Below are 14,290 nucleotides of genomic sequence, written 5' to 3' on the forward strand. Positions count from 1 at the left end.
GCCTGGACCTCCCCGCTGGGTGGGATCAGGCAGATGTGTCAATGGATTTATCACCTGGTAGGGTCCAGAGAGCCACAGCATGAATGAGGGCCTGTTGGATGGGTTGCAGAGCACAGAATACACTACTTAGCCTCTTCTTCCTTCTCAGCAGAGGGTTTCTCAAAATGTTGGGGATTTCCTGACACGGAGAGCAGATGAGGACGGAGAGCGCAGCCTCATTCTCACCCAAGTTCATCTTGTCAGATTACAGAAGGCATTGTGGGCCATGGCATAACAAGGCCTTTCAAATTCATGTTATGATGGAAAGATGAGAAAGGGTTGCTGTGATCAGATCGTGTTGAGCAGCCTGAAGCCAGCTGGTGCTCTCACTCAAGAGCCGAGCATGTGATTACAACTGCACCGCATAACTAGAGCACGGGCCCCTCTCTGCTATTCAGACAGCCACATATATTCTTAAAATGGCCTTCACTGTCAGCACTCTAGGGGTCATCATGTTTAGCAACAGGAGTGGTTACCAATTTATGACCTCAGAAAAGATGAAGGAATGAGTCAGTCCAAAAGGGTATGAAACCCTTGCCCAAGCGATGGGTCCTCCTCATGGGAGACGCGCGCCCTCTGCGCAGAGCTAGTCAGTATCAGTGATAATAGCATCAGGACGTTCACCAGCTCTGAAGATGAGGCACACAGACACTGGTGATGGACCATCATCAGTGACATCGCTGATGGGATCTCTGATTAATTACAACACTAAACGGCTTTGGCCAGTGCCCACCTGCCCACTGTATAGTTTAACACATTAAAGGGCCATGGCCAGTCGCTGCCCATTTCGGCTGTGCCCATTGTATATTTTACAACAGTAATCGGACACTAGTCATGGCATTGGGCCATGCCCACTGTATATTTTGCCACATTAAGGGGCCACTGACATGGCCTTCATCCATGGCAACTGGCCCTGCACTTTGGTCACCCCCCTGTATGTTATAACACATAGGGGCAGTGTCCATGGCCTTCAGCCATGCTCACTGTATATTTTCAAACACAACCAGACCCCTAGCCTTGACATTTGGCCATGGCCATTGGTCAATGCCTTTGGCCATGCCCATTGTATATTTTACAACACTCATTGGCCCCTATTCATGGCCTTCAACCGTAGGCAGCGGTCCCAGCCTTTGGCCGTGTCCACTGTGTGTAATAACACATTAAGGGGCCCCTAGGTATGGCCTTCGGCCATGGCCAGTGGCTACGGCCAGTGGCTACGTCCTTCAGCCATGCCCACTTTATATTGTGCAACACTAACCAGCCACTACCCATGGCCTTCAGCCATGATTTGTGTCCACAGCCTTGGCCATGACAAATTCCAGAGTCTAAGTTGTTATTTAGTTAATCAAAGCTTTTATTAGCTACATCATAAATGATATTATGTCTGATGCCATCAGCAATGTATTCAGTGGTGTTATATATCATGTCACCAGTGAAGTCTTCAGAGATTTCATCAGTGATGTAATAGATGATGTAATTAGTGATATCATCAGGGCTGTCATCATTTTTTCACATCATCCATATTAAATAACTGAAAGACAAGCATTAATACACATTTCTACTACTGCATCTTGTAAGAAAATGTAAAATTCCTAAAGGAAAAAAACAAACCTTTTTCATGCAAGCAATACTGTGGAAATAAATTCGACACTTTAAAAAGAGGAAAACGGGTCATTTTGTTACTCCATTAAATAATTAAATAGTTTTGAGAGAAAATTTCAGCAGTCAACTGTTGGAGCTGTGTGGAGGCTTTCAGCTAAAAAGCCCCCCCATCAGCTCCTATCACCCATGAACGCTAATCTAGGTAGATTTGCTGCCATTCACAATGGACAAAGAGCTTCCCTTTCAAAGGCCCAGAGATGCTATGGAATATGCATGGACTTAATGCTAGATATGGGGTGTGGTCTTTTAGACCCCTAATGGTGGTTTTGGAGGTGACTGGGAGCTGAAAAGACCTCAGGAGAGGAAAGCCCTGAGTAGTCACACAGAAGGTTCATGACATCTGCTGACCCCCCCTTACCTCCTTTTTCAAATAAGTCAGTCTGCCGTCAAAAGTAACCCAAATTTGTCCCAAATGGGGTAACACGCACATGCCCGTTATTTCCCGCACGACAGGATTTTGAGTTGCGATTTTGAGGGTGGGAAATAGTGTGCATACTCGTGCATGGCGTCACAGTCCGTCTGCCCTTGTTGCCCTGCCCTGGCACAGGGGCTGCACTTGCACTGGAATGCTCCATTGGTGGGTGCCAGAGAAAATTCTTTCCATTTCAAACACCGAGAACTATATGCATAAAGGCAAACATAAAACTGACATAGGGAGAAACAGAAAAAACAAAAATTAAAATGGAAGAAAGACTAAAAGCAGCAAGGCAGATTATGAATTGTTGTAAAGGAGAGCTGAAAAAAAGGGAAACACTCTGAGGAGGACAGCATGTACACAAGCCCTGGATGTAGTAGGTGCTTAGCTACACTTCACTGTAACTAGCGTGCATTGTTGGTGGTGGGCTGTTTATAAGCAATGGCAATTTTGACGTGTGGGAATCAGAGAACGAGATTTGCCCAGGATCGGACAATTTCTGACAGTTGGGATAGGGTGACCAGATGTCCCAGTTTTCCCCGGACAGTCCCGGGAAATTGCCCTCCATCCTGGGGTCCCGGGAGTTTTTTTTATTTTAATAAACCCTGCCCCGGGTTTGCAAGGGTGAGTGGCTACGGTCCTGGTTTTTTCCAGGACCGATTTTTAAATCCTGAAATCGGCCCCGCGCGTCTCTTCTGGCGCAAATGGATTTCACCCCCCCCATTTCCTCTCCCTTCCCCTCCCCGGCCGCTCTACTCCTATGAGAGGAGTGTGCCTGTGAGCACATCCCCTCCCTCACTCTCTGTAACATGGGCAGCGACATAGAAGTAGGACAAAAGTTGTATTTCTGTTTACTTCATTCCTAATTCTATGTCTATGGACAATCCCGTTTTTTTATTTTTTTTATCTGATCACTCTAAATTGGGAGAACCCAGGTCACCCGGTTGCTCAGATGGGAACCGAGTTTCTAGGTCCCATCTTCACCACCTTTGGGATGAAGAACTACAAGGACAAGGCAGAACCAGCTTGCCCTGACTCTTCCAGTTGCAAGGATGGCTTCTGCCTGCTGCTGTACTGGTCCTTCACCTCCATTCACAATCACCGATTCTGCTGAATAAGGAGGTCTCGGATTCTCGGGCGGTACTACAGAAACCTTGCACCAGTGCAAGCGCAATGGCACTGGGCACAAGTTGCACTATTGCAAAAACATATCCTTTCAATGCATTTTTTGCACCAGGACATTGTTTGACTTAGTCGTAATCCAAGTGCAAAACATGAATGGAAAGAATATGTTTTTAGCACTAGGGCAATTTTCGCCATACTTGCGCCGATGCAACGTTTCAGGAATACCCCCCGCAGGTGTAAAGGGGAACAGAGTTGCTACTGATTATGAGAGTTGGCACTTTATGGGGTTGGAAAGCACGCCTTCAGTACACATCACCTTATAAGGCTACCCAAGTTATAACCCGAGTGAATTTCTAAAGTGCCCATTCACCCCTAAGGGGCATCTTGGCACTACAGTCAGATATCCGATGCTAATTGTCAGCCAACGCACCTGTGCTCATTTTGTAGAGCCTTTGCACCCCCACTCTGCCACGTAGAGCGCGCTCTCTTTAGCACCTGGATATTGTGTATGTATTTCATGCCAAGGTCTCTAATTAGATATTTGCATTTTAGGGTGACTCAGCTCATGATGCCACCAGCTGCCGTAAAAGTCTGATAAGGTAAGCAATCAATGGGCACACTACACACCAGTGTTACTGAGCGGATGCTCCCCCACCCCCATGCACTCGTGTGTTCTGAGAGCGAATCTTTCATTCCGAATAGATACAATATGTAAAGTAGATTGCAAACGTGAAGCTTTTGTAAATGCCTACCAAAGTCTGGATGAATCTGCTGACAGCTTGTCTGCTTTTGGGTTTAAAACCTGGGCTGTGTAAACAACATGATTGTGATGATTTTGTTTAACTGCACACAGCACTCTTATTTACGTTGCAAATCTTCCGGGGCACCACAGCCAGTGAAGGCTAGTGTTTGTTTATGGTGCTTAAAACCACCTGAATTGCTGTTGCACGTGAGTCGCAGAGAATGTAAATACATCTGCCTGAGATCACACAGTCTGTCAGCTATTTAAACGTGCTGTTGTGGAGTTCCATGCCCTTGTTCTCATTAGTGGAGTCACCTTATAGCAGTGTTCTCTAACTTTGGTACTTGAGAGCCCCAACCACACCAGGTTTTCAGGAGAACCACTGCCTATGCAAATAAGTCCCATTTAGATTTACAATAGTCATATGTGTTTTGCAGGGATATCCTGAAATCCTAGAGTGGCTTTAGTTTTTGAGGACTGATTTTTGAAAACCTGGCCCTATAGCGATAGCGAAGTTGTGCTGTGTCTCAGATGAGTGCGATCAGTCGATGGAAGAGCAAAAAGGAATTGCCTCATCTTAGTAGAGCAGTGAGACCGATTAGTGACTCCACCCTCTGTTGGCAACCAAAGACGGTGCCATCTAATCTCTAGAAATCTGGAGATTCAGCTCATGGCAGTAGGTCCTGGTCAGTCCTTCTGTAAGATCTATCCAGGAGCTACAGCCCAGTTATCCATTTAGGCCCCACCTCTTCAAAGTGAATTGGTGAAATTGGGTATTCTGCAACCTGAACACTACGCTCTACAAGTTCACCCTGCACAATAGTCAATCTCATTCCCATTCATGTGTACCTGAGCAAGAAGAACTTGGTTGGTCTTCCCATCCAAATTAAATGCACCCAATCCCTGGATTGTTTAAAAAAAAAAAAAAAGGATTTAAGTGGGTTGAAGGGTGCAGGGGAGGAGAGATGAAGGGTGAGATGGCACTGTTCACTGTAAATGAGCGGGATTAAAGGATGTCATAAACTTTCACTATGTTATGTTAATATGCTTTTATACTGTGCCATATCACCACCGTAGCACTTTCAGAGCACCTTGGCATGTGCATGGAGTGGTGTACTGTATCCCTGCCTTGGCGTATCCAGATCTTAGTCCGCTGGAGGAAAGGTAATGGACATGGGAATATAAAAGGATGGGAAAACAGGGAATAGATGCTATGAGCAAAGGGTGCATGGGACGAATGGCCAACTTAAGTTTCGGCCAATTCAAGCCTGTTAGTTAGGGCCAAGCCTTCCTCTGGGCGGAAAGACCGGCTTCTAGAAGGTATGATGCATAAAGATGTGGATCTGTCCACTGAATGTCTCCTGGTGGAATTGTCAGTTCCACATTTTTGCTTAGCGTAGGATGTGTGTCCTTAAATCGGTCAAAACAGAAGAGAAACAAAGATTTATTCTCAGTTGCTCAGGAAAGAAAGCACAAACTGCACTTCGAAATATTCTGAATGTTGTCCCATGGCCCCTGCGAGACTGGAATAGGCAAGGCAGTCTGAAATGTACAGATCAATTACTTACTAAGTGTCCTGAAGTGACGGATACTCCTGTCCCCTGCACACTTTCGGTACAGAGCTGGTTAGTCTATTTAGTATTGCGTTCTGAATAGTATATCTGCATGATAGCGTGACATGTATAAATCACAAGTGTTATTCATAATCAACATTTAGCAAGAACAAGTTTATAGTGATATCTATTTATAGATTTGTATTCAGTAAAAAAAATTGAATCTTCAGCTCCACGCATTTAGGGCTGTGCCCTTCCTCAGGAGTAAATATCTTCTGGTGGTATAACGTCTACATTTGTTTTATTGCACACTCTCATCATGGAGGACTGACTGGTTAATCACCTGGTTGACTTCTGTGGTTAGAGTGGGTTGGAGGAGCCTTCTCTTACCGGCAAGCCTGTTAAATCCACGGTACTGGCTAAGGGAGGGGGTTCATACCTATCAAAAATTAAATATACACCAATGTCATTTAGTGGTTCTGCTACCATCAAACGATATAAGGATATAAACTCCAAAATGGGTACCTCTCACTAATGGCGGCCAGCACCCACAACAAAAGATATACTACACACGAAAGTAAGTCAGTTCCGAAAATCCATCTCTTGAGCACTAGGCATGCTCCGACATCAGCCATCAGTGAAGTGGAGGCCTCCCGGATATTATCACTTGTCGAAGACACGGAAAGGATCATCCCGGCATCAGAACATCCAGACAGATCAGTAATTTAAAAAAAATTGTTAAGAAAAGAAATTTCACAAAATGACATGCGTCCATTCTTATAAAATACTTTAAGGCACACAGCATACCTAAAGGATTGATAATCTACCCAAGACCTACTTTCTGCAAAGAGAAAGGTGATTTCGTTAAAAAAAATGGGAGCAAATTCTAAACAAATGTTGCCTAGATCTCATTGTTAACAATCGAAGAACTACCATTCATTGAAATTGATAATAATGATCACAGTATCCTTAGAAACACTTCCCGCCTGAAACTACCTCTAAAAAGGTATGTGAAAATGTCAAAAGCAACTGCCTCCATAATGACATAGACCCCACTGTCCCCAACAGTCACTGCTATGATGGCCACAATAGCAAACAATGGCGCACTGACTTCCTCATTTTTGCTAATCACCCAACTCTCTGGCAAATTATCCTAAAAACCTCTTTCAATTAATTTTCTGAAACTCCTATGAACTCAGGACTATAATAAAGCACAACCCGCCCCCTCCCCCGCCACACAAAAAAAGAGAAACTGACCAGAAATGCGTACCTTAATGGAACCATTATTTTCCAGGCTAAAAACTCGACCTTAGATGGACTTGATGACAAACTACCTAAACGTATCAAATTATTCAAGGACAATAAGAACCGCAAACTGACCCTTAACCCTGAAAGCACATTTTTGGTGGGAGAAGTGTGGGAGTCTGTCTCCCGACCTCTGTGTCGGCATGTGGCCTAGGTCTAGACTGCCTCGCCGGTGTACGTTCCATTCTGGGTGACTGGGAAGTAATGTTATGTGTGTGGGTTGTAGCCGGTGGACTGTTCTCCCCTGGTGTATCCATGTGGCATGTCCCGACATAGGTCTTCTCTCGATGACTGTTAGAAGTCCCCTGGGCGGTGGGCACTGTTGGTTCTCCCTTTCTATGCACTGGTTGTACTCAACGCACAGACTCTTATCTCCTTCATGTGTGAGCTCAGACTCATAAGGTTGTTACAATACACAAAGAAAGCACTGCAAAATTGGGAGAACTGTGGCAGCAAGAAATATATAAAAATGCAAGTGATTATGATTGTTATTGATATATAAATATGTAGCTGTTAAATCAGACTTGGAATCTCGGCTTTTATTTTTATTGTACACACAGACAAACAAAACCCTCTTAAGACTTAAGCTTGCCATTGTCTTGGGGATGTTTCCAAAACTTGTCCGACTTCCCTAAACCTGACCACTATTAAGTGCCACCGCCCTAATTGCGATGGAATCCGAAGAACGTTGTTTACTTCCATTGAAAGTGGCCGATTGACAGCTCAGGAACCTGCTGCATGGCGTTAATCTCCTTTTAAAGTGGGGCCCAGATTAAGGCACTGGCTCTTGGCCAGTATGGCACACCCAATGAGAAGGCTAATCAGGGTACGGTCATGTAGTTATCCTGCTTAGCGTCACTTCCTCCGTGAGCAGAGAGAGATGATTTTTCTCATGCTTGGTCTTCTGTTGCATTGCTTTGCTTTGGCCAAATTGTGCCAAATAGAAAATCAAAGGCTGTACTTGGATGTATAACACCATTAGCTCTATAATACATATGTGTGTCTCTGGGCCTCATTCCGAGTTTGGAGGTAGCCATGGTGCTATTAGCGCCATGGCTGCCTCCAAACTCGGGTCCGGGTAGTCGGAATGGGGATTTACCGGGTCATTCCAACCTTGGAGGACCCGGTAAGTCCCCATTCTGAAAACCATTCCCCATTCCCATTCGAGCCCCCATAGGGCCCAATGGGGAAGGAGCTAATAACGGGCCCGCAAATAGCGGGCCCGTTATTAGCTCCCCGGTCCCTTAACGGCTCCCGGTAAGGGCGGCTGGTAAAACCAGCCGGCCTTAGTGGGACCCGCTAAGGGACCTCAGAATACGGCTGTAGGGGGTTAATGGCACCGGCATCCTTACCGGTGCCGTTAACCCCCTACACCTTACTCGTAATGAGGCCCCTATATCAACAACGCAAAGTAAATAGTAAGATTCTTAACTAGTTATCTGTGGATACTGTGGATGCACCCCAAGGACGCTAAAGCGCCATCCTACTTACTAAATATAGCTGAAAACGAAAACAACACTGGAAATGAGTGACATCACCTCCTGGCATACCATTTAAGGGATGAAGGGGTTGCAAGGGTGTCCCCCGCATCCTTTTCATGGATTGCGGCGGAAAAACCACATCATTTTTGCCATGATATTTTGTAACCACAGCAATTTCTGCCGCGATTTTAACACATGGGACCATCTCATCGGGTCAAAGGTCATGCGATGTTATCAGATGGCATCAGTGGTGAAGCAATTTATGTCACTTCTGCTCCACGTGTCATTTTGGTGTATTGCCAGCCCTGGATATGGGGCCCATATAGTGCTGAACCTTGGGGTGCAGTAAGCAAGACTTAGAGCCCCATTACACGGTAGGCAGTAAGGGTTAACAGTCACTGGTAATGGTACCGGTGACGGTTAACCCTTACTGCCTTACTACGAGGTCCCTTAGTGGGTTGGTACTTTAACGCCTGCTTTCAGCAGGCGTTAAAAACCAACCTGCTAAGGGACCTTGGTGCTAATTACGGCACCGTTAATTTGCGGTACCGTAATTAGCACCTTCCCCGTTCCCATTATGCCCTATGGAGCAAAAATGGGAATGGGGAAGGGCAATGGTGGAAGGAGGAATTACCGCCCCGCCAACCTTGGAATAGGGCGGTAATTCCCCTTTCCACCAAGGCGGTTCCGGTATTTTACCGTGTAATGAGGCCCTTAATCTAGAAGGGAGACTAAAGAAATGCTGGGTGACTCAAGGTAACAGCCACCCAAACAAAGATTTCTGCATATTAACTCTCCATGAAATATCTAGCAGAGATGCTTGCATATCTCAATGAGAAGAAATGTCCATGTACTATTTAGCTTTGGATGGCAAAAGGATACGCTCAAATTCAATTTAGCTAAGACGAGTTTCTCCTATTTGGCTATGATCCAGATGTGCACTTGGCACAGTCCTGGCTTCCAGGTCTTTCCTTCCCAGTCACTACCCTTTCTGTTGCCAATTATGCTTCTTCTCTGCATTATCTATCAGACTCCAGTCCCTCTCATGCCAATAGATGGACTTTGTATTCTGTGGACATTTAAGTATCTCTGTGCAATGTTAGGTCGAGATGGGTGCATAGGGATTCAGGGATGGTTGGGAGCGGGTAATGAGAGCGGAGTGTGCGAGCAGTGGCTCAGAGGCTGCCATATAATAAAAGACGGTTCTTACCGACTCGTCGTCCTCTTTTGGACTCACCACAAATGGCACCAAGTGTCTTAGGAGGGGACGCAGATGGGAGCGGCATGGCAGCCACTTCCCGAGCGACATCGGAGTCAGCTGGTTGTTGGTTCCAAGCCTGGCATGTGGCTGTTGATCTGGGATCAGGGTTGAAAGTCAGAGATGGAAATGGTCGAAGGAGAACAGACTGAAGATTAGTTTTCTGAGAAAACCTTCAGTCTTTTCTCCCTGAACATTTCTGACTTGGCCCCTGCCCCCACCCACGCCCCCACCAAACACCCACCCACACTCCCAAACCCCTAAACTCCTACATAGCTTGCTGCCGACTCGCTGTGTCCCTGCAACGTCTGTTCCCTTTCACTTCCATGATCGGGAAGCGGCGCCGCAGGGTCCTTTCCTTTTTATTTTTTTCGGGTCCGCCTGCAGGGGACATCCCTGCAACCCCCACTCACAATATAGTGAGCAAGGGTGCGGGGGGGACCCCAACAGCCCCCGCCACCGAATGGGGGATTTGGTCAAACTTTTCATCCATTCAGTATCTTTGAACGGCTGGAATACGGCCAAATCTCCCATTCAGACTTTTGAACGCTGTCTTTTTGGCCGATTCCTTGGTCCAGGCACCAGGCAGACCGGAGTGCTGAGAGAGCAGTGTGTGAAGCAGCAAGCGCGACTGGAGTTAAATTTAAGAGGCGTTTTGGATCGTAAGACCTCACGAGAAGATGTGAGATAACGGTGGCCAACTTGGATGTCCAATTAGAAAGAATGGACTGCTGAGTTGTCTTCTGTGCTGTGCTAAACTGTGATCCACGTCCCACACAACAAGCATTGCCTCAAGTAATTGTGGTTTGGAATTCTGCAAATCGTTCTTTCATCATGGCTGCAGCAAGTTTGGTACCCCACTTGCATTTTTGGCTGAAGCTGGCACACCTCCAGGAAGAAATGCAAGAAACGTTTTGACACCTTATAGCTATTGCAGGAGAGAAGTTTTCAGCATCAAGACGGAGGCTATACTGCTCCATGACTTAGCGACGGAGGGGTGGTCTATTTATGCATATGTGCCTAACATCGCAACGGAGGAAGCAGGGAACATGCATGAATATATGAAGACTATTGCCAAGTTGGAGAAACATTTTGGGCCAAAGTGTAACACTGTCTTCGTATGCCACACATTATTTCAAAGAATCCATGGCCTGATGAACCCGTTGAGAATGATGTGGCTACATATTCATTAAAGATGATTGGCTAAAGATCCCTCTTTGAAAAGGTGCAGTTAACATTTCTCCCAGCAGCGGGGAAACCACAAAATAAGTAAAATAAATGAAATTGGATAAAGCAGAGATTCACAAACTAAGTGCCATCAAGCAAGCCTCAGACAAAAAGAGAATAGAAGGGCTGAAAGGTCAAAAATGTTTTCGGTGCAGCAGCCCTAGGCACCTCTCTAGTAGTCAGTTCTGCGCAACGAGGACCGCAGTACGTCTGCAATGTAAGAGAAAAGGACAGTAAGGCTCATTATGAATTTGCTAGTATTCCGGCAGGAAATTGTCCTGAATCCCGCCAAATGGAATTACCAATGCCGCCACTTGGTTAGGCGGTATTGCCACTGGAGGTATTACCTCTGGTGGTAAACCACCTAATTACAAGTGGTGGTTTGCGGGTGTAATTGCCCATTTAATGAAGTCCGTAGAACTCCATTGGGGATTTTTGCTGGTATTAGCGCTGCCAGTATTACTCAGTTACTTGCAGCGATAATACCTGCAAACTTGTAGTTTGTCGGTGCAGGAAAAATAGAGATCAACTGTATTTCCTCAACGTTTTTCCTGCACCGTGTGAGAAACCAGAAGGTGTCTCACCCACTAGTGCCTGGGGTTCTGTCATCCAGTTGGCCAGGACAATGCCATCACTTTTGGATCCAGTTCCTGGGGGTGGACTATTGCAGATGGATCACCTGCATGAGGGGTCTTCAGGGAGTGGCACGCCGGATGGTGAGACGTGGTATCCCCTTCCCTGTAACACCTTTTCCCCATCCTACCAGGTAGGATACCTAGGAATTCCCCCCCCCCCCTTTCCCGACATGAACACTTTCTCACGGATAGCTCACTGTGAGAGAAAACAGACCAACACGCAAGCCATATACCTGATATGTCCCAACACAAAGGTCAGGCAGAGTCACACACTTATTGATAATTACACACACCTGTCTTCAATCACACTACCCCACACAGATAAAAGGTGGAGTACGAAAGCACACTCTCAGCAAGGCACAACACACGAGGAAGCAGCAGTTCCAAGATGGCAGTTTAATACGAGGAGAAGAACGGCTACTTTCACAAGCCCTTGAGAATAAGAAACATAAGACTGGGAATTAACACTGAAGAAAGGTGAATTTTGTGTCGAAGGAACCCAGGCACTCCTGCATCGATAGACAAGGTGGGGAGGAGTGATTGCTTCTGTGGTACTGTCCTTGGCACCTACAACAAAGCAGCACCAGCAAAGTCAGCACAGCCGGTGAGTCGGGGAGACTCATAGCAGACTGGTCTGTGTTAGAACCAAGGTTGCAAGCAGCAACATTGTATGAAGAAATCTGCGAAGAACAGAGCGTGAGGCATATGTGATGAGAAACGTGAATATAATTGAACATCCAAGGAGTGACTGAACTTTGAAGCCAAGATAGATACCATATAGAGAGTGGTCTGACACCACGTGAGTGCTCATTCAAAGGTCTCTGTTTGGTATCCAACTGAGAGTGTAAAATTGTGAACTGTGAAATCGAAGTGGTCCTGCAACGGGCCAAGCTAAACCCTGTGAACATTTGAAAGTCTTCGATAGCTAGTACAAACTGCAATTGGTCTGAGCCCGGCTCAGAGAGACTAATTGTGAAAAAGGGATCTGAGCCCGGCTGAGGGGGATCCCGGGTGCACCGCGAGTCACCTGAGAAAGGATATTCTATAGGCACTGGAGAGGAGGATCTGAGCCTGGAAGAGGAGGATCCAAAGTAAAGATTGTGGTATAAAAGGGATCTGAGCCCGGCTGAGGGGGATCCAGGGTGAAGAGTGAATTGCCCGACTTGGGTACTTGTAAAGGAACCTTCGTTTGTTTGGTACATCAGGCCTACTGAATCAAGAGACTTTGATAACTTAAGAGACTTGGGCACAGAAGGCCCTGATGTTGGTAATGGAACTGTGTCCTTGTGCAGAAAGAAACCACAGAGTCTTGTATGCTCAAGTGAACCTCCTTGTCCCGTGCTGAAACCGTGGGGAAGGGAGGCTGATGGCCTAAACATCCTGACTTATCATTTTGTGAATACTTCTTTCTTCTTCATGACCACTACCCCACACTATTTAGTACTTAGCAGTATGGATTGGCAATAGTTTCTTTTAGTATCGGCCCTTTTATTTTAACATGACTCCACTAGGACTGCCTTATTATTATTTGATGGTCATAGCTTGCTCCCATCTTGTTACGCTCACCTGGTTCCCACGGCGGCATCGACCGGAACTGGGCTGCTGTTACTTCCACCAGCGTGACGTGTAGCGCCGAGATGACTGACTGGACTGGCCCGCTCAGCCTAGTTTGTCTGGCTCGCAAGAATATTCTTCTGCAAAGGAGAAGAGGAGTTAACCACCCGTGGAATTGAGTGTCAACCCACCTTCCCCACTCCCGTTGTCTTCCCACTGATCACTCTTGATGTCCCCTCCTTAGTCTTACCTGATGGTTTGGAAGGATGAGCTCTCCATCCTGCGTCGACCGCAGGGGCGCGTTGATGGCCAGTTATTTCACTGGCGTAGAGGAATTGGTGAGTTCCAGTATTGACTCTAAAGTCCAATTGTTCATAAGAGTTCAAATGTCTGCTCTTCACTCTGTCCGATTCCTTGCAAGTTGCCGATTAATCCACTCGAAGATTTCCAAATGGCACTCGGTAAGATTCAGGTAAGTCTATTGTGTTTTTCCCCTTAGGGGCCGGGGTACGGCGATGAAGCAGAGTTGACTGTGCCGACCCGAGATGAGGTGAGACCCCCGTGGTAAATCAGGTAAGTTTTGTGGAGGATAACTGGTATTGTCCTTGCTTTCTCCCCTTAGGGGCCGGGGTACGGCGATGAAGCAGAGTTGACTGCGCTGACCCGAAATGAGGTGAGTACCTCCCGTGGTAAATCAGGTAAGTCCTTGGGGGTAGCTTGTATGGCCTTAGAGAGTCCCCTTGCTCACCTTGCTGTCTTTGTCTCCTAAGGTGTCGGAAGGCGGCCGCGAGATGGAGAGAGCGTGATGGAATGCTGAAGTACCGCCAAGCAGGTGAGGTCAGCGCGGCGCCGTAAGAATGCGAAGCGATGCTTCAAAGACTTCTGTCTTTCAGTTCTGTGGCGAAATGGATCAGGATCCAGGTAAGGATTAAAGTTAAAACTCCTGTTCTAACCTTTATCCTTTTTGTCTTCTTGTTTCAGGAGTCCCAGGACTGAAGCGGGCGTGGCTCAAGACTGGAGCTGCTGGAAATACGGTGAGCGTTACGCTGCAGCAAGCAGAATAACGTGAAGCACGTATGGCTGTCCGGGCGTGGTTTGAATAGCCTTGGAAGAAGATCCAGGTAAGTATTCTTCCACAGCCCCACCCAAGTAACAAATTAGTCCCTTCAGTAAAATAGTCCCTCCTAAGCCTCATTTGGCTTGAGTCTTCAAGCAGCATGGTCTGCCTCAGGTGAGTATGCAGCATGGTCTGCTTCAGGTAAGTTATCAATAATGAGCCTGGCGCCCATGGCGC

At 46.6% G+C, this 14,290-nt stretch overlaps 1 protein-coding gene across 2 annotated transcripts in view; it reads left to right on the forward strand.

Annotated features, from left to right (window-relative positions):
* The window catches only part of SPNS2 (SPNS lysolipid transporter 2, sphingosine-1-phosphate), a 467,335-nt gene that overhangs the window by 436,718 nt on the left and 16,327 nt on the right, over window positions 1–14,290 (forward strand). Inside the window, exon 12 of one of the 2 annotated variants that reach the window (XM_069614731.1) lies at window positions 3,794–3,840. The exons of the other annotated variant lie outside the window; for it this stretch is intronic. Coding sequence (XP_069470832.1) covers window positions 3,794–3,836 — 43 coding nt within the window. The 3' untranslated portion in view covers window positions 3,837–3,840. The remainder of the gene's footprint in view (window positions 1–3,793; window positions 3,841–14,290) is intronic. 2 annotated transcript variants of the gene reach the window in all.

This window comes from Ambystoma mexicanum, chromosome 9 (assembly GCF_040938575.1).
Source record: "Ambystoma mexicanum isolate Mex_15411 chromosome 9, UKY_AmexF1_1, whole genome shotgun sequence".
NCBI classification, from domain to species: Eukaryota; Metazoa; Chordata; class Amphibia; order Caudata; family Ambystomatidae; genus Ambystoma; species Ambystoma mexicanum.